This window comes from Lissotriton vulgaris, chromosome 1_1 (genome assembly GCF_964263255.1).
Source record: "Lissotriton vulgaris chromosome 1_1, aLisVul1.2, whole genome shotgun sequence".
In the NCBI taxonomy this organism is placed as follows: domain Eukaryota; kingdom Metazoa; phylum Chordata; class Amphibia; order Caudata; family Salamandridae; genus Lissotriton; species Lissotriton vulgaris.
In genome coordinates, this window is record NC_141685.1 from 1418908186 (window position 1) to 1418929002 (window position 20817).

At 41.8% G+C, this 20817-nt stretch overlaps 1 protein-coding gene across 1 annotated transcript in view; it reads right to left on the reverse strand.

The window, feature by feature from the left end:
• Window positions 1–20817, reverse strand: part of LRRK2 (leucine rich repeat kinase 2) — a 2096839-nt gene that overhangs the window by 1587906 nt on the left and 488116 nt on the right. Inside the window, exon 14 of the mRNA XM_086967213.1 lies at window positions 1494–1627. Within this exon, the coding sequence (XP_086823339.1) occupies window positions 1494–1627 (134 nt within the window). The remainder of the gene's footprint in view (window positions 1–1493; window positions 1628–20817) is intronic.

The window sequence follows — 20817 nt, forward strand, 5'->3', positions numbered from 1 at the left end:
ACATGTACATGTGGCCATAACCATCTGTTAATTCAGACTGACTAAAAACCATGCAGCACGATTTTTTTTGTGCTACTTACTTATGAACTTAGCCATTTAATTTTTGAGGGATGCAATTTAATCACATTAATATATATTTTCACTATGGCTCGTATTACTAGCAAGGCAGGCCTTGGGCATGGGCGAGCTAAACCCAGGCCTGGGCCATCAATATTCCGAGGGGCCGAGCAGGGAGCTGCCTGACAATGTTACACAAACAGCAGCTCATCCATGCCACTTGGTCTCAATCGGGTCCCCTTTAAGACTTTGTAATCAGCCCTTAATGTACCTCAGTTTAATGTTAGCACCCCATCAACACCCTGCTGTCTTCCCACCTTCCTCACACCTCCTGCTGTCACACCGCAACGACACCCACAACAAACACCAACTTTTCTTTCTGCCCAGGAGCTCTGCCTGTCAATCCAATTTAGGGCAGGCCCTGATTACTAGACTGCCGGTGGCATGAGCACTACTTAATTCCCAGTAGAAGGTGAGGTGCGTAGCCTCGATTAGTCAAACGTTTACTGTCAGAGTGACATGAAGACTTAGAGCCCAGCAAAAAAGCCCATGTCCTTGTACTGGCTGGTACAGTATCTCCTCTTTATGGGTTATGCAAAAACAAAGTTAGGAGGCAATTGTAAAATAGCCTTTCTGCAATAATTGCAACTGCTCGCGTAAAATAAAAATAAATTAAACAAATGATCTTGTATTCAATTATTTTTCCTTTTCCAAGGTTATATCATTTATTGTCCAACCTTTTTCATCATGGTCATTGTATGCGCTCAGTGCTGTACACTACAAACAATACAAACTACAAAAGGAATGCCCGAGGGTGTTTTTAGTGTACAGCACCGAGTACAGCAATGACAGATCCAAAAAGCATGAAGCACATCACCACACCAATGCACTGCCCATTCACGTATAGGAGAGCAGTGAATGCTTTGTGGTACTTCTTGGGGAATGTCATTTACAGTGTACAGCAACGTGCACAGTGGCACGTGAAAAACAGTTGTCCCGACTTGCTCCATGCATTGGTCTGGGGAATATTAGAATTGTGCATTGAAGGATGTTAAGGGAATGGGCATATAACTGGCATGTGGCACTGGAACCTTTTTTTTAATTAACGCTACCCCAGCCCACCTGGAAAACACTCAATTTCCTATAGGGCAGCAATCTGCACCTGCATGACTTTGCAGCACAAGAACCGCTATCGTCCTGATTAGTACGTGCATGTCATTCTGGTTTAGAGAATGGAAAAATACTAGCCCTCTGATATACTGCCGTAAAAAAATTGGCAAAATTTCACAAAACAGGAACTAAGGAGATATATTTTACTGATACACATGGAAGCAGAGGTGTACTGTGTTCTTCAATTATTCAGGAGAAAACTGCACACACAATAATACTGTAATAATACTGTCAAGAAAAACGTATGAAAGTAGCTTTCTACATACCTTATTAAGTGCTTCAAGTGTTAAAGTATGGATACCTTCCAATAAACATTGGTTCTTAATTACTTTCAGTGTTAGGAGACAACATTCATTATCAGCTGAGTCTCGGGAGTCTATCAGCTGTTTTATATCATCATCTAAAAAATATAATTTTATGTAATAGTATTAATTAAAACTAATAACTTAGTCACCATATTATGCTAGTGTACAAATACATTCAGAGCAGGCTTGTGGTACCTAAGTCAGCAAATTGAATGGGTAAAGCATATGTCGGATATATAAAACAATTCAACAATTCTGGAGGCTTGTAATATGAAATTGTGATTATGCCCATTTTCAAAAGGCAACCATACATACAAAATACTGAAAAAAGTTGTTGGTAAAAATCATAATGTAAGCAAATAGGTAAAATACCAATGTTCATTCTAACTTGGCATTTTCATTGGGAAAAAGTTTGCAGTAGATAATCAAATTATATGCAAAATACAAGTAATAAGACATAGTTCCCAAAAATATATATTTGTGCAAAAACCTTATTTCAGCAAAACCATCTTTCAGTCTGTATCGAATAGTGAACTACAAGACTGCCAGCTATTACTGAGCAACACTGCTACACACAGATACCAGACTGCTGAGGTTGTAGAGACAGTCTATGTGTATCTAGTAATGCCAGTTATTCTTCAGTTAGAAGAACATGGAAAACCCATAGCTTTTTTAGTCTATTAGATAGGCACTAGTGCCACCCACAGCCAAAGAACCGGAATCCTAATAGGTACGCAAAAGACAAAAAGGTTGAAAGTCCTGCCCACACTGAGTTACAACAAAACAAGTAAAGGGGTAATAAATGGTATCACTTGTGCATTGGTTTATGCTAGAAAGATAAAGAACACGTATGCATATTTCATTGTGAGGGCAAAACTTGAACAAAATCAAGTGTGTCAAGAAGCCATAATCAATTTTGTCTCGTTGTCTCTAACGTGACACGGACACTTATTGAAAAACTGGTGTTGCCAATGAAGCCAAGCCCTGTACCTAGTGAAATGTACAAAGACTCTGAGTAGTTGCTGAATAGTCAAGTTGCAAGAGAAAAGTGAGTTAAGAGATATGCTGGGAAAGGGATTAGTGATTATTGTACTTGGTATGAGTCTCTGGGAAGGTGTAGTTGAAGTACGCCGTATATATTTAGGTGTGTTCGTGAAATGAGGAGTGCAGTCTCTCATGTTGAAAGGAGGGCATGGTCTTGTGACTGAGGTACAGGGTTGAATTGGGATCCAAAATCGGCCCTGCCAACGTAAAAAAAAATGGCCCACGTTTGTAGATTGTGCCTTGACAGTAAATACTGGGGGGGGCCTTACAAGAGCCATATTTTATTAACTTCAGGGAGATAAAAAAGAAATTCAAATGTTGCCTGCACACTTTGTGCACAGATTTGTTCACACTGGTGAACCACACCTGAATATAAGTGAAGGTAATTGTCAGGCTTCCTGCCCGTGCTAAATCTGCGTACATTACAGGGCCGGCAGATCGAGAGACTGGGAAGGAAACGGACCTTGACCCCCACTTCTCCCCCCACGTTTGCAAAAAGAAAAGTAACAGAGGATTATCTGCGTCGAAAAATACCAGTTAGATCCTCACACGGCTGCTGGCGGCATCTGAACAGCACAGATAAAGTCCCAATCCACTTCCATGCTGCACAAAAAAGCAGCACGCAGTTGCAACTTGCATACTTGCACATTGTACATTTCCCTTGTGTCCGTCTCAGCAATCCGACTTTGCTGAGGTATGTCTATAATTCTACATGTATTTTTACACATGTTCTGTATCGGAAGATCTGATACCTATAAAACACCGGTATACATCTATTTGTATGTTTCTTTTATGTATGATGGTACTAGCAAAAGGCAGAGACACATGCATGCATGGTTTCAGTAATATGGTGAGACTTAAAACTGATTTGTGAAGGGTTGATGCTTTATATTTGTCGAGGCCAAACAGTCTGAGTGGCCAGTGAAAAGTGAAGCTACCAAAGAACCTGAGGTTTAAGACATGCTGTTAGAGGGATTAGTGATTAGGCTACTTTGTATGAGTCTTCCAATCACCAAGGCAGTACCAATGCACTATTGCAATGAAAGAGATTCTACTGATACATCCAATCAATCAGATATTACCTACGCAAACATGCATTGACTGAGGCAGTAGTCTTGCATTCACCCATTCAGTAAGCCACTACATATGCACTCATCTATTCTGTTAAGCAATACTGAAGCAGACATTGAATGATGCATGCATTACAGGTGCACTAAACCATTCCCTCAGGTACTACCCATACACTCATCCATTTTCTGAAGCACTACTGATGTACTCATCCATTGACGAAAACATTAGCCTTGCACTCATACTTTCACTCAGGTATTTCCTATGCACTCATACTTTCACTCAGGTATTTCCTATGCACTCATACACTACCTTTGCACTGATGCAATCACGGAGGCACTATGCATGTACTCATGCAATAAGTAAGGCACTAGTTTTGCACTTAACTGTTCACTCAGGCACTACCTATGCAGTTATCTATTCCCTCAGGCAGCACTGTGGCACTCATCCAATGACCCAGCCATTACTGTTACACTCATGATTTTAGTGAGGCACTATTCATGCTCTGATCTAAGCATTCAGATGATACTGTTGCACTCAGGCACAACTTATGCATTCATACAATAACATAGGCATTACCCCTGCACTTATGCTACAAAAAATAGGCACTAGGTATGGACTCATACAATCAGTCAGGTTCTACTCTTACACTCAGCCATTCACTCAGGCAGTACATATGCAGTCATCCAGTCACTCATGAAGTACCCATGCAGTTATGCAATCAGAGAGGTACTATCTATACAGACATCAAATTAATGAGGTATTACCTATACAGTGATGCAGTCACCTGGCCACTACTCTTGCACTCAATCATTCATTCAGGTACTACTCATGCACTCTTTTATTCACTAAGGCAGTACCTATGCACTCATCCAATGACGCAGCCTTTACCCTTGCATGGATCGTTCCATTGAGGCAGCACCCATACACTCATCGAATCCCGCAGGCACTACTCATCCAATCAAGGATGCACTACCTATGCACACATTGAATTAATAAGACATTACCTACACAATCGTGCAATGAATTAGGCACCACTCTTGCACTCATACATTCTCTCAGGCACTACCCATGCACTGATCTATTCTGTGAAGCACTACCCATGCACTCATCCAATGACGCAGGCACTAGAGTTGGATTAATGCATTCACTCAGGCACTGCCCATGCAGTGTTCTAAGCAGCCAGACATTATTATTGCACTCATTAATTTACTGATGCACTAGCCATGTATTTTCATACATTTTATGCATGTGAAGATCGTAGACCTATAAAACACAGGTATACATGGATTTGTATACTTCTTTTATGTATGTCACTTCGAAAAAGCACAGACACATGTATGCATTTTTCCGGAATATGATGACACTTAAAACTGTGACATGCAAAGGGTTCATGTTTCATATTTGGCTAGGCCCAACACTCTTCGTAGTTGCTGAATAGTAAAGGTGCTAGACAAAAGAGAGGTTTAACACCTGCTGGCAGAGGGATTAGTGATTCGTCTACTTTGTTGAATTGTTAGTGACATCCTACATGAAAGAAGGATACAAATACAAGCATACAAGTGTTTTATAGATGTACCAACTTTAGATGGAGAACATGTGTGAAAATAAATGTACAAGTGGAGATAAAACTCAGTCGCAAGACCATGCACTCTTTTCAACTAGAGACTGCACTATCCATTTCAAGAACACACCAAAATCTATACTGCGTATCTCAAGTGTACCTATCCACAGACTCGTACAAACTAGCCTTATTAGTGAACCCTCTGGCAGGATATTTAAAACCTCAGTTTTCACATGTAGCTTCACTATTCAGCGACTACTCAGAGTGTTTTGCCTAGCCAAAAATAAAGCATCAACCCTTCACATATCACTGTCGTAAGTCTCTCCATATTCCTGGACATGCATGCATATGTCTGTGCCTTTTGGTAGTGGCATCATACATACAAAATACATACAAATAGATGTATGATGGCACTAGCAAAAGGCAGAGACACATGCATACATGCTTTGAGGAGTATGGTGAGACTTACAATAGTAACATTGCAAAGATTGCGGTTTTGAATTTCTGGAGTTTTCTTGCATGTTTGTGCACTTGTCTGGACTGTTTCTGCATGAGAGAGCCTTGTTTTTGCACTTGTCTTGTTTCTCTCTACATCCTTCTTGTGTGTTTCTGGAGCTCTGCTGCTTGTTTTTGTACTTCCCTTCTGCACTTTTTTATTTCTTTTTGCAGGCCTCATTCCAATCTTTGCAGCTCTTTTATCTCTTTCTACACCTCTCTTTCAAGTTTCTCTACTTCTGTTCCGTCTTTCTGCACCTCACTTTTCTTTCTGTAGATCTCTTGATTCTTTATGTACTGGTCTTGCCACTTTAACCACTTCTATTGCTTTTTCTGCACTTGTCTTGTCTCTATCTGCACCTCTGTTGGTTCTTTAAGCTGTCATCCTGCCTCTTTTTGCACCCATGTCGTATGTCTCTGCACCCCATTTCTCTGTTTGACTAGGTTTGTTGCGTCTTTGAGCCTCTTTGTTAGCCTGTTTCTGAACCTGTGTTGCTTCTATTTGCACCCCTCTTGCATATTTCTGTACCTGTGTTGCTTGTTTTGGAGTTGTCTTGCATGTTTCTGCAACACTCTTGCATCTTTGTGCATTCTCTTGCATGTTTGTGCACTTCTGTTGTTTCTTTGTTCACCGATATTGTCTCCTTGGGCAGCTCTGTTGCCTCTTTCTGGATTTCTCACTTTTTTAGTAGCTGTGTTGTTGTTTGTGTATTTCTTTTAGGTGTTTCTAAACTTTTTTTCTTTCTATCCCTTTCTTTCTCTTTCAGTACAATTTTTCCACTTTCTGCAGTTCTCTTGCTTGTTTCTACACTTTTTTTGTGTAATGAAGAGAATAGCAATGTAATTGTAATGAATTGCTTACTAGTTACTATCAGTATTCATATGCAATTAATTTGAAATTGTTAATCCATGTAACAAACCATTGAAACTGTTCTTTGTTTTTCAAAAAATTATTTTGTTGGAATCACAAATTCAAGATGGCAAGAAAACACGAAAAGAAAAGACAACAAAAAAAAAACAGATCTACTTAAAGAGAAGTAAAAAGACAAGGTTACACAAAGATGAAAATGTGAATAAGGATAAACTTTGTTCTGGTAAGAGCACTAAACACTTTCTTAAAAGAGTTGCAGAGAAAAGAAAGATAATAGCCGTGAAAGGAAAAAGAAGAGTTTTACAACAAAGCAGAACGAGAACGACATTTCTAGTGGTGAAAAAAATTGGATTACACTGTGCATGGACATCGGCTCCCTCCTTAGATTGTTTTTCGCCGGCAGGGAAATGATGGAGTTTTGTTAGAAACCGGAATGATGCTTGTGTAAGCTGTATCTAAATAAGATAATACTGGAACAGATAACGGTAGCCGGGGAGGCGGGTGGGTGTGTGTAACTCTGCAGCTCTACATGCCAAGAACAGATGCATACTGGTAAGTAGCATTTTCCATTTGAGGCATATGAGGCATATGAGCTGCAGATTACACACTGTGCATAGATTGTATAGCAGTACCCACTGTTAGCGGCGACCACCCTTATCTGTTGCAGTAGTTTGAAACAGTGTTTTGAGTACAGCCTTGCCCATAGTAGCTTGTTGTTTAGTTTGCACATCTACACAATAATGTTTTGAGAATGTGTGCGGTGTTGACCATGTAGCTGCTTTGCAGAAGTCATCTAAGGGAATGTTCCCTAAAAATGCCATTGAAGCCCCTATCTTTCTTGTAGAATGGGCTTTAGGAGGGACAGATAACGTACGTTTAGCTTTATTGTAGCAAATCTGTATGCATTTGACAATCCACCTAGCTATCCCAGATTTTGATATGGGGGTTCCCTTTGTGCGGTGGTGACAAAGACACAAAAAGTTGTTTAGTTTTACGAAAAGGTTGTGTTCTTTCAATGTAGTAAAGCAATGCTCTTTTGACATCTAAGGAATGAAGAGCTCTTTCCGCGCCTGTTTGTGGCTGCAAGAAGAATACGGGCAGCTCTATAGATTGATTGAGATGGAAGGGTGAAATTACTTTTGGAAGGAATTTATGATTAGTTCAGAGAGCATCCTCATTATGGTGCATTTGCAGAAAAGGTTCTTGAATGGTGAATGCTTGTAGCTCACTAACTCTTCTGAGAGAAGTAATAGCAACTAGGAAAGCGACTTTCCAAGTTAAGAATTGCAGTTCACATTTATGTAAAGGTTCAACGGGAGGTCCCATTAACCGTGTGAGAACAATGTTTAAATTTCACACAGGTGTAGGTGGTGTTCTGGGGGGAATTTTTCTTTTGAGGCCTTCCATAAAAGCCGTTATGGCAGGGACTCTAAAAAGTGATAGATGTTGTCTATTTTGTAGGTATGCTGCAATGGCGGCAAGATGCAGTATAATAGATGTGTATGCTAAGTTACATCTTTGGAGGTGTAGTAAGTATCCTATGATGTGTTGAATAGACACATCTAAAGGATTGATGTAGTTTTTATGACAGTAAATTACAAAACGTTGCCACTTGGCTGCAAAACATGCCCTAGTGGTGGGACGTCTAGCTTCTTTAATAGCATTCATACAGTCTGGGGGAAGATTAGGGTAACTGAACTCTAGGAATTCAGGAGCCAGATCGCTAGGTTGATCTGAGCTGGGTCTGTGTGTCTGATCTCTCCATGGTTCTGGGTTAGGAAGCGTGGAGACCGGTATAGCTTTTGGTGCGGTACCACAGAAAGTTGCAGCAGTGTGGTGTACCACGGTTGTCTGGCCCAAGTTGGAGCAACTAGAATGAGAGTCAGGGAATGTTGCTGTAGTTTGCGTACCAGTAGTGGAAGCAGTGTGAGAGGTTGAAAAGCGTACGCAAATTTGCCTGACCAGTTCATCCATATCGCATTGCCCTTGGACAGCGGGTGTGGATATCTGGCGGCGAAGCTTGGGCATTTGGCATTTTCGTGGATGGTCTATCTAAGGTTGTCCCCACATATGAAAGAACGATTGAAGAACTTGTGGATAAAGTTCCCACTCGTTGATCTGTTGTGTTTGATGGCTTAACAGATCTGCTATGGTGTTTTGTACCCCTGCAACATGCTGGGCTAAGAGGAAGATGTTTAGAGGTATAGCCCATCTCCATATCTGCTGCGCTAACAGAGTTGGAGAGAGTGTGTCCCCCCTTGTTTGTTTATGTAGTACATAGCTGTCATGTTGTCTGTGCGGACTAAGACAGCATTGTCAAATATTTGCTTTTGGAATGCTTTTAGGGCTAGACATATGCCTAGTAACTCCAGATGGTTGATGTGGAGTAACTTTTGTTGCGGCGTCCACCTGACCTGCATGGTGTGCTGCAGTAGGTGAGCTTCCCAGCCGGAGAGCGATGCGTCCGCTGTCATGACTTTTTGATGAACTGGCTCTAGAAACAGTCAGCCCTTTGAAAGGTTTTTGGTGTTCCACCATTGCAAAAAGCGGTGAGTCCGACTGTCTACCAACACTACCTTGAGCCTGGATTCATTGTTGTGCTAAGCACTCTTGAAGAGGACGCATTTGTAGTCTTGCATGAGGCAGTATGAATATGCAAGAGGCCAACATCCCTATGAGTTGAATGAACACTCGAGCTGTAAGAGAATGTTGCGTTTGGAATTTTCTTAGAAGAGCTTCCATATTTGTTATCCTGGCAGGAGAGGGATGAGCTAGCGTTCTTGAGGAGTTTATTGTGGCACCGAGATATTGATGTACGTGTGATGGTTGCAGATGAGACTTGGTGTGGTTTACTGTGACCCCCAAGTCATGGAGTAATTGGATGGTGGTTTGAGTGTGTTGTACACACTGACTGTGTGTGCTAGCTTTTATGAGCCAGTCGTCGAGATATGGGAAGACGTGAATGTGCTGTCTTCTTAAGTGTACTGCCAATACTGCTAGGCACTTGGTAAACACTCTTGGTGCTGTTGTGACTCCGAATGCGAGTACCTTGAATTGATAGTGCTGACCGTCCAGTACAAATCTGAGATACTTTCTGTGAGCTGTGTGAATGGGAATGTGGAAATAGGGGTCATTGAGATCTTTAGTGGCAAGGAAGTCGTTTTGTAAAAGAAGAGGAAGGACCTGCCGGAGTGTGACCATATGGAAGAGGTCTGATTGTATGTACAGGTTTTGTGGTCTGAGGTCTAGAATAGGCCTTAGAGAGCCGTCCTTTTTTGGGATAAGAAAGTACAGGGAGTAAACTCCATTGTTTTGTTGATGTGGTGGAACTAATTCTATTGCACTCTTTTGCAGGAGAGATATTACCTCTTGCCTTAGCAGAAGCAGATGTTCTTGTGACATTGGGCGCTGTTTGGGTGGTATGTTTGGGGGGTAGATGTTAGTTCGAGACAGTAACCTGATTGAATTCTTTGTCGCACCCACCTGTCTGATGTGATGTTTGTCCAGGCAGGCATGAATTGTTGTAGTCTTCCCCCAACTGGAGTGGAATGTGGTGGGGGAAGTGGAGGGAAGTCATTGGGCAGGGGTGGAGGCAGAGCGGGAGTTGTTAGTTTTGCCTCTACATTTGTTGTTGTTACCCCTTTAACCCCCTCTTTGGTAGCCCCTACTGTAGGTGGATTGGGTAGGGGCTTTGTAAGAAATAGAGTGACTATCTAAGGAGTAGCCTCTGGTGGTGCTTCTGTAGGATGAGCGACAAAAGGAGCGTCGGGGAGCTTGCGACTGCAAGCTTCCATAGATTTAGCTGTGTCCGTATCCTTTTTCATTTTCTCAAGGGATGCGTCCACATTAGGCCCAAATAGGTGTCACTCATCAAAGGGTTGATTGAGGATGGCACTTTCTACTTCAGGTTTGAAACCTGAAATGCGTAGCCAGGCATGCCTGCACAAAAGGACACTGGTATTAATCGCCTTTGAAGCAGTATCTGCTGCATCCAGGGCACAACGAATAGAGGTATTGGTGATGGTTTTACCCTCTTGTATAAGCTCATTGGCATTATTTTTGTATTTATCTGGAAGGTGCTGCATTATGGATTCTAACTCATCATAATGTGCCCTGTCGTATCTTGCTAGTAGAGCCTGAGTATTGGCAATACGCCATATGTTTGCTGCCTGCGACGCTGTTCCTTTGCCTGAGGCGTTAAGGAGCTTAGACTCTTTATCTGGTGAGGGAGCCTCGCCTGATGTCTGTGAATTGGCTCTTTTGCTTGCGTTGGAGACTACAAGGGAGTCTAGTGGTGCAGGCCCTTTAATGTAGGCTGGATCTGAGGGGGCAACCTTATACTTCTTCTCAATTCGGGGGTTGATGATTCGAGCCGTAACTGGATCTTTGAAGACCTCTGGTGCATGCTTAATGGCCTCTTTAAGCATGGGTAAAATTGAGGTGGATCTTTGTGAGGTGTCAAAGGTATCCATAAGGAAACCTTCCTCTACTGGGTCAGTATGTAGGTCAACACCATGGTATTGGGCAGCCCTAGGGACAAGTTGGTTAAATCCCATAGTGTCCTCTGGTGGAGAAGGCCTGGAGGGGTGTATGTCATCTTGTGGGATGTTAGGGACGTCTGGGGTTCTATATTCATCCCAGGGGTCAGGTGAGCCAGGAGGACTAGGATTATCTAGTGGCTCATTATCTGCACCACCCTCTGTGTCATCAGAGGTATCATCCCATTATCATCCTCTTCTAATGGAGTAGAAATTGGTGAAGGGGAGTGATGTGGTAGGGGAGGAGGTGGTGGAGGAGTAGGGGAAAGAGGAGGAGGAGGAGAAGGTATCCTTAGAGGAGAGGCTGCAATGTCCTTTTTCTTAGGATGAGGAGCCGGTGCAGAAGTGTCTAATGGTAGTTTTTTAGAACTAAGAGTTAATCAGCCCGTTTTGGGATCTTTTTGGGGTCTTTTGGTAGGATCTGGATAAAATGGCTCCTCTGTGGGAGTTAGATCCATCGGTGCCGAAGGCTTTGGTTCCGTAGGCTTTTTCTGCACCGAACCGGTAGCATCTTTTGGCTTTTAAACATGTTCTTTTGCAGAATCTTTGGCCAGTGGAACGTGTGTTTTTTTCAGTTCCAAGGTTTTTTTTGGCTCAGAGGCATGGGAGACGGGTACTTTCGGTGGCAATTTTTTGCTCGGCTCAGAGTGTGGTTTCGGTACTGAGGAGCCGGTACCAGTCTTCGGCGCTAAGTGCTTAGCTTAGATGTGGAAGCAGCTGGGGTGGAGGAAGAAGATGGCCTCTTTTTCGGTGCCGCTAGGTGTGCGACGGCACCGGAGGCAGACTGACTTGAGCCCGAGCCATCTAAAGGCTTATTAGGCTTTTTTGCCGAGCTTGAAGGCGGGGCAAGAGAAGCAGTCTCTCTGTGTGCACCCGGGCCCGAAGGCGAGGGTGTTACCGAAGCCTTTTTGGAGGGTGTGGAGAAAGGGTCGGAGTTGACGTGGGTACTCACGACCCGCTGTGCCGGAGTGATGTCCTCGGCATCTGAGTCGTCGGCCTCAAGGTTGCTGTCGACGCCATGTTCTTGCTCCTGTTCCGGCACGTCGACGCCCTCTTGGAAGATGTCGTCTGGGAAGGAAGCTGATGAGCGAGCCATTGTTCTTCGAGTTCGTCGGTCTTGAATCGTCTTCTTGGAGCGGAAGGAGGCACAAGCGGATCAGTCCCTGCCTCTCAGCGGAGCACAAGGTCAAAGGTTGCCACCTCATGGAGATCGGTGTAGGGAAACGTCGACCCACCATTGAGGACATTTCTTAAATGGCGTCCTTTCCATGAGCTGGCAGACGAGGTCTAGGTAGGCCCGAAGGCCTTCGTCGACGACCGGAATCGAAGACTTCGAAGTTGAAGAGTAGAGTTGATTGAAAACGAGTTTGAAACAATACCGTTGAAAATGGTGAGGATTGCCCACCAAAGAAGAATCGGTTCCAACCCGGAGCGCACGAAACACATCCGAGCCCGATGGCGGAAAAAACAATCTAAGGATGGAGCCGATGCCCATGCACAGTGTAATCAAAAGGAGGAGTCACCTATCTCGTGACTTCCAAAGACTTTTCAGGGCAAAAACAACTGCAAACATCCGAGCCCAAAACCAGGTGGCGATCTATGCACAGTGTGTAATCTGCAGCTCATATGCCTTGAATATAATATTCCTCCATTTAGTGTTGAGTGGATCTTCATTTAAACATGTGCTTTTTTTTCTGTTGACCATCATTTTTTATTGATGCAAATATTGAACAACACATTGATAATAAATATGGGGCAAGACATTGTGACACCTATTGTATATTTAATTCAAGGTTATTACGGATCTCTGAGTTGCCCTTCTGTCCGAATAATCAGAAACCTGTCTGGACCAGGTGGCAGACGCAGCTGTGTTGTGTTTCTTTTCTTTCTCGTCCCATTCCCCTTCCCCTGTAGAATCCTTGCTGAGACTGCTGTTACTATCAGTAGTGTTGAGAGGTATTCTAGAGGGTACAGGGGTTAGTCATTGCCCCGGCAGACGTCCTGCCCATTCAGGTGAGTGGCTGCAACACCAGCACCATATACTCTTAATGGCATTACTGCACTTACAATGTCTAGGAATTGGTTAAGATACTGTAGGGGTACAGTGACCAATGAAAAACGAGGCCCCCTGGAACAAGATGCAGGGCAGACAGCAGGGGAAGAAAAGAGCAACCAAACTAGAAATGATCTGCCCTCAGTGATACATATTAGCGGCTCACAAGGAGTCCAAAGGTTTTAAATTTGCAACATTGAGCTCACCACAAAACCCGGTCGGACAAGATTAATCAGACCACATATAGAAAAATAAAAAATGTTATTCTCTTTTTAGTGTATAATTCCGTAGTGCATCAGTAGTTAAATAACAATAAAATTGGTAACAAATCACATTTAACAAGGTTCCATATAGGCCCCACCTCACCCTCTCAGCATTCATCCAAAATCATCCTTTCTCTTCACTTACAACTCTTCACACATTCAAACAGCTAGTCACACACAACACAGCTCATACACCATCCTCATCACTAATTCACAGAGTGATACATTGAGGGGACCCTGAAGAGTCTTCTCAGCACAAAGCCGGAGACTCAAGGTAGTACTAGCAGGATCCGAAATGACAAAGCCGAAGCGCGTTTCGGTGCTTGGCCCGATCTTATGGCTGCACCTTCATCAGGGCTTTCACGTCGGGGGAGTGGGGCAGAACACAACAATCAAACCAGCGGCCAATCTGAGGTGCACAAAAAACATCTTTTTACAATTTAAATCATGAAAACACAATATTCCAACAACATTTCTAAATTCTTTTAGTTCAATAATTTGCTATAAACTCAAAGTTAATAAATAGAGACCTGCAAACATTTGAGATTTACAGTTTCAGAGAGGTCTAGGTACCTTCATTAAAGTCGTGAATGTAGTGAGCTCAAAAATTGCGCACAGATAATCGATAAAAATATATACGCAAAAATCCGCACATTGGACGAACAAGAGAAACCCCTAAACACCCAACACTCAGTCATTCGATCGAATACCACAAATTTCCCATTCTAGACAACTCATACTTTTCAGTAATACCGGTAACGGTCCATTCATAGATTTGCATAAATCCATAGGGAGAACGTGGCTGCATTTTCCCAGGAAAGACACATTGTCCCCCTATCTAATCCGAAAACAATTTCAAAAGGTTTACCTAAGGGTCGGGACTGCTTTATAACCTTCGAGAGAATGCCTCACGTCAAACGATCCCAATTCCAACGTTCACGGGAGGGGGAGACACCTTTGCATAAGATGTCATTCTAGGGCAAAACGGGTAAAACATCATAAGTATTCAGGCGATGCTGTATGGTGGATAGCCTAGGACTCGCATTGCCCGTCTGCAGAAGCAGAACTTTGTATAAACCACACACTCACCTAGTTAAATGTTCCTTTTTAAGGCAAAGCACATGTATAAAATCCTCATTCCAGATATTAGGACATCAGCGAAATGTTGGTATCCCGTCTCCAGGCAATAACCGGAAACTGCTGGATGAAAGAATGGGATCAATTAAGGCCAAGTCATGAATGCTAGTGGAAGGTTTCACAAATTCAGAAAGAGAGCGAGACTCCTGGAACTATCCCTCGACATGGGCTCATTCGTAAGGTAATTCTCGAGGGCGGAAACCCAGCTAAGAAGTTCGAATCAGAATTCCCCTAAATGAAAAAACCTGTGAAAAGGGGGAACTGATAAGTACCGTATAGGCGGCAGACAAAGTCTCTAGCGATCACGGGGGCTCGACGGAAAACCTCAGAAGTGTAGTCCGCAGGAACCAGGGTACCCAGTTTCGGTCCTTAGGAGCTTTAGAGATACTAAAAAGGACAGAAAAGGAGCAACTAGAGCAGTTCATTAAAGCGTTAAATTTCCCTTATTAGTCCGTCTTTTACCGAGACCAACAGAGACCGCCCGTCACTATTCATCGCATGTTTGAAAAAATGTTTGAAGACCACTATGTTTTGAACCCATACTAGCTGTTTGTGTCCTTTTCCGTCCTTTTTAGTATCTCTAAAAGAAGCGGCCTTTCTTCCCACGCCATATTGTTCATGTTAATAAGTTGGTAACAGTGTGCATGTGGTCACCGATCTGAATTAGAAAGTTGATTTATAAACAGCCTGGATCCGTCCACGATATTTGTGTGTGTCTATGCATATGAGGCCCAGTTGAGCTTGCGGAATTCTTCGCATCTACCTTCTGTGCCAGCCTGGTTCATGTTCCTGTGGGATCAGGGCTCTCAGACGCAAGCATGCAGCTCTTTGGCTGCTTTGAAATAGAATGCCTAGGATGCGGCAATGTCTGGACTAGGAATTCTAGCCATAGATAGCGAGGAATCAACATGAACAAAGTCCGCAGAACACCTGAATCTGCTTTTTAAGAGTACAGTCGGGGGTGTGAGGTGTCCATGTTGCTGCTGACCCCTGTACCACTTGGGGTTTTCTCTTTCTGTGAAATGGATTTTCTGAAGGGCACCTGTGAGTATTTTATTTGTCTCTGGGTGTATTTAGAGCACATCGTCACAAAAAAGCACTGCACATCAAGCAGTGAAGAGTGGACATGGGTCTGCAATACAGGAGCGGGTAGAAAGGGGCTAAGGGCTAATATAACTTGTTACGAAGCGCCAAAGAAAGGAAGCAGTTTTATTTTGATCGACATTTAGCTGCAACATCTGCATGGTATCTCGCTTTACAAGAACAATTACCCGTTTTTGTGTTGCGCACATATAACATGTGTCTCAATTGTTGCTGTTCACTTCTGCAGCACCCTTCCTCTCTCATGAGGGCGTTGCATTACATGCGGACCGAGACAAACAAAAACAAGCAAATGCGAAAGCATGGCGTGTTGCATGTATCCTGACCCACCAGGAATGCAGCTACCGCCCTGCGCACCGCTGCTCGCTCCAGAGAGCAAAATGCTGTGGGAGTGACACATTGGAAAGGAGGTGGGACATGCACCCGCCTTTGGCCATTTGTGTGTTTTCATTATTGAAAGACACGCAAAGGCCAATCCAATGTGTGGGAGGAGTCAGATCCACATGGAGAAGTTAAGAATGCTTACAAGAAGCCTCCCATAGAGCAGTGCATGCGCACCAGGCTTGACCTAAAAACTTTGTAAATGTATGGAGTCAGTGCTTTGTGCATGACTTGCACTGAAGGATTGCTCATATGTATATACATATATGTATATACACATTATATATATATATATATATATATATATATATATATATATATATATATATATATATATATATATATATATATATATATATATATATATATAACAGGAGGGGTGAACAAATGTATCCGTACATATTAAGGTGAACATTTGTATTAACTGGAACGTTTTTTCCACCTGCTATATGTTGCACCCCACAATGAAAGGATTAACCACATCCGTGCGGCAGGAATTTCAGCACTGTGCTGAACATTCCTTAACTGGGTGTGGTCGTGACGGAACCATTCCGTCATCAGCACAGCTCAACCGTGACTGATGACGGAATAGTTCCGTCACCCGCATCGAAAGGGTTAATATTCATTGTAAATAAGAGGGGTGTTTAGACACTCCAATATGGCGCTCATTGCCGAAAGGAGTGAATGTGTCCTTTCTCGATCTCAATATCTGAATGTCACGTGTGCACTTGAGTTTTGAATCGATAATGCTTTATAAACGTGTCCTGTTGAAAGAAATGTAAACACTGATGAAAGCCTTGTGCTGAAACGTTTGTTTGTCCGTCTACACAAAATAAACGGTCTTTTTTACTGTTAGCCCGGTTTCTCCCTTGAGAGTGCGGTATTTCTTTACAAGGAAAAGGAAACAGAGAAGTGAGATATATATATATATACATACACATATATATGAACGCTCTTGTTTCAAAGAAACCCTGAACTCACGGGGTCCGCTCTGGCAACTTTTATTGTTAATCCGCAAGGTGGCATTTCGGCAATGGGCCTTCTTCCTGCTTGCTTTGGATTAAAAAACGGCACGGACATGTCCGTGCTTTTGTTTTGCAGCTTGGATCGTCATTGGTTGCCTTATATGTTAGGAGGAAGAGGATTGGTTGACTCTGGGCCAATGGCATCGCCCCATCAGTTCTATATTCAGAACTTTTCCCTGTATGAAAGTGCACCACGTAAAAATGTTTTTTTCAATCACAATCCAAATGGAAAAATTATAGCGTTTCATATTGTTCCTCCCATAGGCATTTCTTGAAGTGCGCCATCAGTCAATAGGGTTTTTCCTTCTCCTCCTGATTTTTTGGATGTCAATGTCGTGCTGGTTACCTTAGCAGAACCCTTCGCCTAACCGCTGGACACAATGACATATATATATATATATATATATATATATATATATATATATATATATATATATATATATTCACAGAAAAAACCATAGGTTTTAGGTCATATATAGTTGGGGATTAGCATTTACAAAACCTTAATATACTCGCACAAAACCATAGAAATTTGCATATATAGTTAGATGCAATAACTATATATCGCGCACCCGCAACCCACTGCTGATGATGTCACATATTACATCATTCATGACATGGTCAGTGACATCACTGATGACATCTCAAATGACATCACTGATGACATCTCAAATGACAACATCCAGTGACTGTATGTTTCTGTAAAGTTAAAATATGTCTTAGATATTGAAGAATGAGTGGATGTATAAGTGTTTGGATGAAGGATTTAGTAGGTGCATGACTGACTGTGTGAGTGAGTGATTAAATGTGTCTCACTGAGTGCATGGGTTAGTGACTAAACTGTCTTAATTTGTGCATCATTATTACTGTAGTTCTGTAAACTGCTGCATGTGTTGATCAGTAGCTATATGAGTAACTATATGGGTTATTGATTGGTTGCCCAAATATTTGCATGGGAGAGTGAGTGTGTGAGTGGGGGTGGCTGGGAGGTGTGTGACTCTGTGCATAGATGTGTGAGCAGTTGATTCAGTAGATGTATGGGTTCAAAAGTGCATGTGAAAACAGCTGTATGGGCGGTTGACTATCAGCATGAGTGCATTGGTGAGTAATTGGATTTATCAGTGCTATATGTCAAAGTAAGTACATATGTAAAACACAGTACATGTAAGAGTTGACATATATAAATAACTGTGCATAAGAGCCAGTGAATGTGTGAGTGGCTGCATGGATCATTCTGAACTTGTATCATGGATTGTATAAGAGAGTAAATATGTGTTAGTATATGTTTGATTAAGTAAGGTGTGTATAACTGTATAGTTGAGGAAATGGAGGTGTGATTGATTCTTTGCATGACTGACTAGGTGTGTGAGTAACTCCATGGATGAGTGACAGTCTGTGAGAGTCTGTTTACACTGATTGTATCTAAGGTTATATTAGAGTCTGAAGAGGTTGATCGTATTATCATATGAATGATATCATCAGTGATGTGATCAGTAATGACAAATGAGATGTTATCAGTGATGTCATTAGAGATGTCATCAGTGATGTCATCAGTGATGTCACTGACCATGTCATCAGTGATGTCATTTGAGATGTCATCAGTGATGTCATCAGTGATGTCACTGACCATGTCATGAATGATGTAATATGTGACATCAGCAGCAGTGGGTTGCGGGTGCGCGATATATAGTTATTGCATCTAACTATATATGCAAATTTCTATGGTTTTGTGCGAGTATATTAAGGTTTTGTAAATGCTAATCCCTAACTATATATGGCCTAAAACCTATGGTTTTTTCTGTGAATTTCAATGGTTTTTTAATAGCAAATATCTATAGCTGTAACATATATTTTTTTATTCTAATTCACAAATATTTTTATATATATTTGTATTAAATTTTTTTAATTCAATTTATATTATAGTTTAAATTATTTTTTCTTGTTTCGTTGCCGGTCCGCGAATCGGTAAACGTTCCGTTAGTGTAAATACCGCGTTAGAAAGGCACATCGTGACGCGTCCCATAAACGCAACATATAGCGTTACTACATAATGCCCCTTATGACGTGCTGTGTTAGCGCACCCGGAAGCGTTCTGGAACGCAAACAAAGGCGCGAAACGTAAAGCCCCGGAATCGATGTAAGGCGCGGTGCGGAACGCGTAACGTAAGCATAACAGGTCATGTGACTAGTTAATAAAACTTTTCATTGGTTGATTTTACTTTTAGTTTCCTAATGATGGAACGCTTGATCATATGACGTAAAACAAACACTTTTCATTGGTTTAGAACATTTTGTTTTCTCAAATGATGAAAGTCCCACCTTTTTTCCTCACTCCGACTTTCATTTTTATGAGAGAAAGACCTGTTTTTGTTTGCTAAGACATGGCATTTCTATTAGCTGCAGCTGGTGGATCTCCACCACCTCCACCACCACCAAAGAAGACAGGACCGACTAGCCAGGTCATCTTCGACCAGGAAGAAGAAGAGGAAGACGAGGAACAGGAGCAAGGGACAAGTGGCTTTCTGAAAGAAATGCCAAGAACGTCCCGTGTGAAAGTGAATTTTATCTGGCAATTTTTTTCTTTTCCTTCTCATGAAAAGAAAGTTAATGCTAGGTACGTTACCTGCCTCATCTGCAAAAAAACACTCTCGAGAGGGACCGAAAAAAAGTATAGCTTTGGTAATCATACCATGCATCGGCACATGGAGACTTGGCATCCTCTTAATTATTCTAGAGCGCAACTTCGAGATTTGGTGGATAACCCCCGACCCGCAAAAACATCCACCAATGACTTTACAATAAGTGAGTCAGAGGCAAGGGAAACGATTCCAAATCTGCAAAAGAACTTTAGGCAGATGAGATTGACTTGTGTACAGTGTGGAAAATTAATTTCATGCGGAGAAATGAGTATTACTTTAATAAATAGATCATTTGAAAATCAGCAATGTCCAAAACGTCCTAGAAAGTAATTTTTTTTTTGTTGCTCCTGTTGAGCCCTTTGAAGAAAATCATTTTTGTTTCTCCTTCCTCAAAAAAAACCAAAAAAAATATAAAACATCAAAAATAAAAAATAAAAAGTTCTTTTCAGAACTACCTTCCCTTTTCCAAAAAAATTGCAAGAATGTTTAGCATTCTAGCATCCTCTATTTCTATTGATACGCTTCCCAATTAGCGTCCGAGTACGCGAACCGGGAGCGAAGTAAAAAAATATTTTTTAAAAAAAAGACGAATTAATAAACAGAGAGTAATGTGAAAACAAAGAAAAATAGAGTGAATAACACATAGTTACTGTAGAAAGAGGAACTGATAAAAGAAGTGAAAAGAGTAGTATAAATAAGTAATAGAAAAAGAAATAAAGGAAGTAGCAAAGACAGGAAACTAAGGGTTACAAAAAAGAAGCAGAGGAACTAATAAAAGTTAAATCTGATAGACATGTAACGTAAAAAGTACTAAACGCTTACCTTATAATTGTCATTACCGTACTGTATTGTCATTTTCATACTTTTTATCTGTGTAAAAAAGAACAAAAAAAGTTAAATTAATACAAGATGGTAAAAAAAGAGTGAGCATAAGACAAAATGAATGTTAAATGTTAAATGTGGTATACTAGTAAAGTGTACAGCTGACCCAGCAAAGAAGCGTCCCGGCACAGTATTTTGCTGGGGAACCCATCCTGGCTTTCCATGTGAGATAAACCCTCCTGAGCATCCCCAAGGTGATACCAGGCATCGCCGGCGCTGATGGG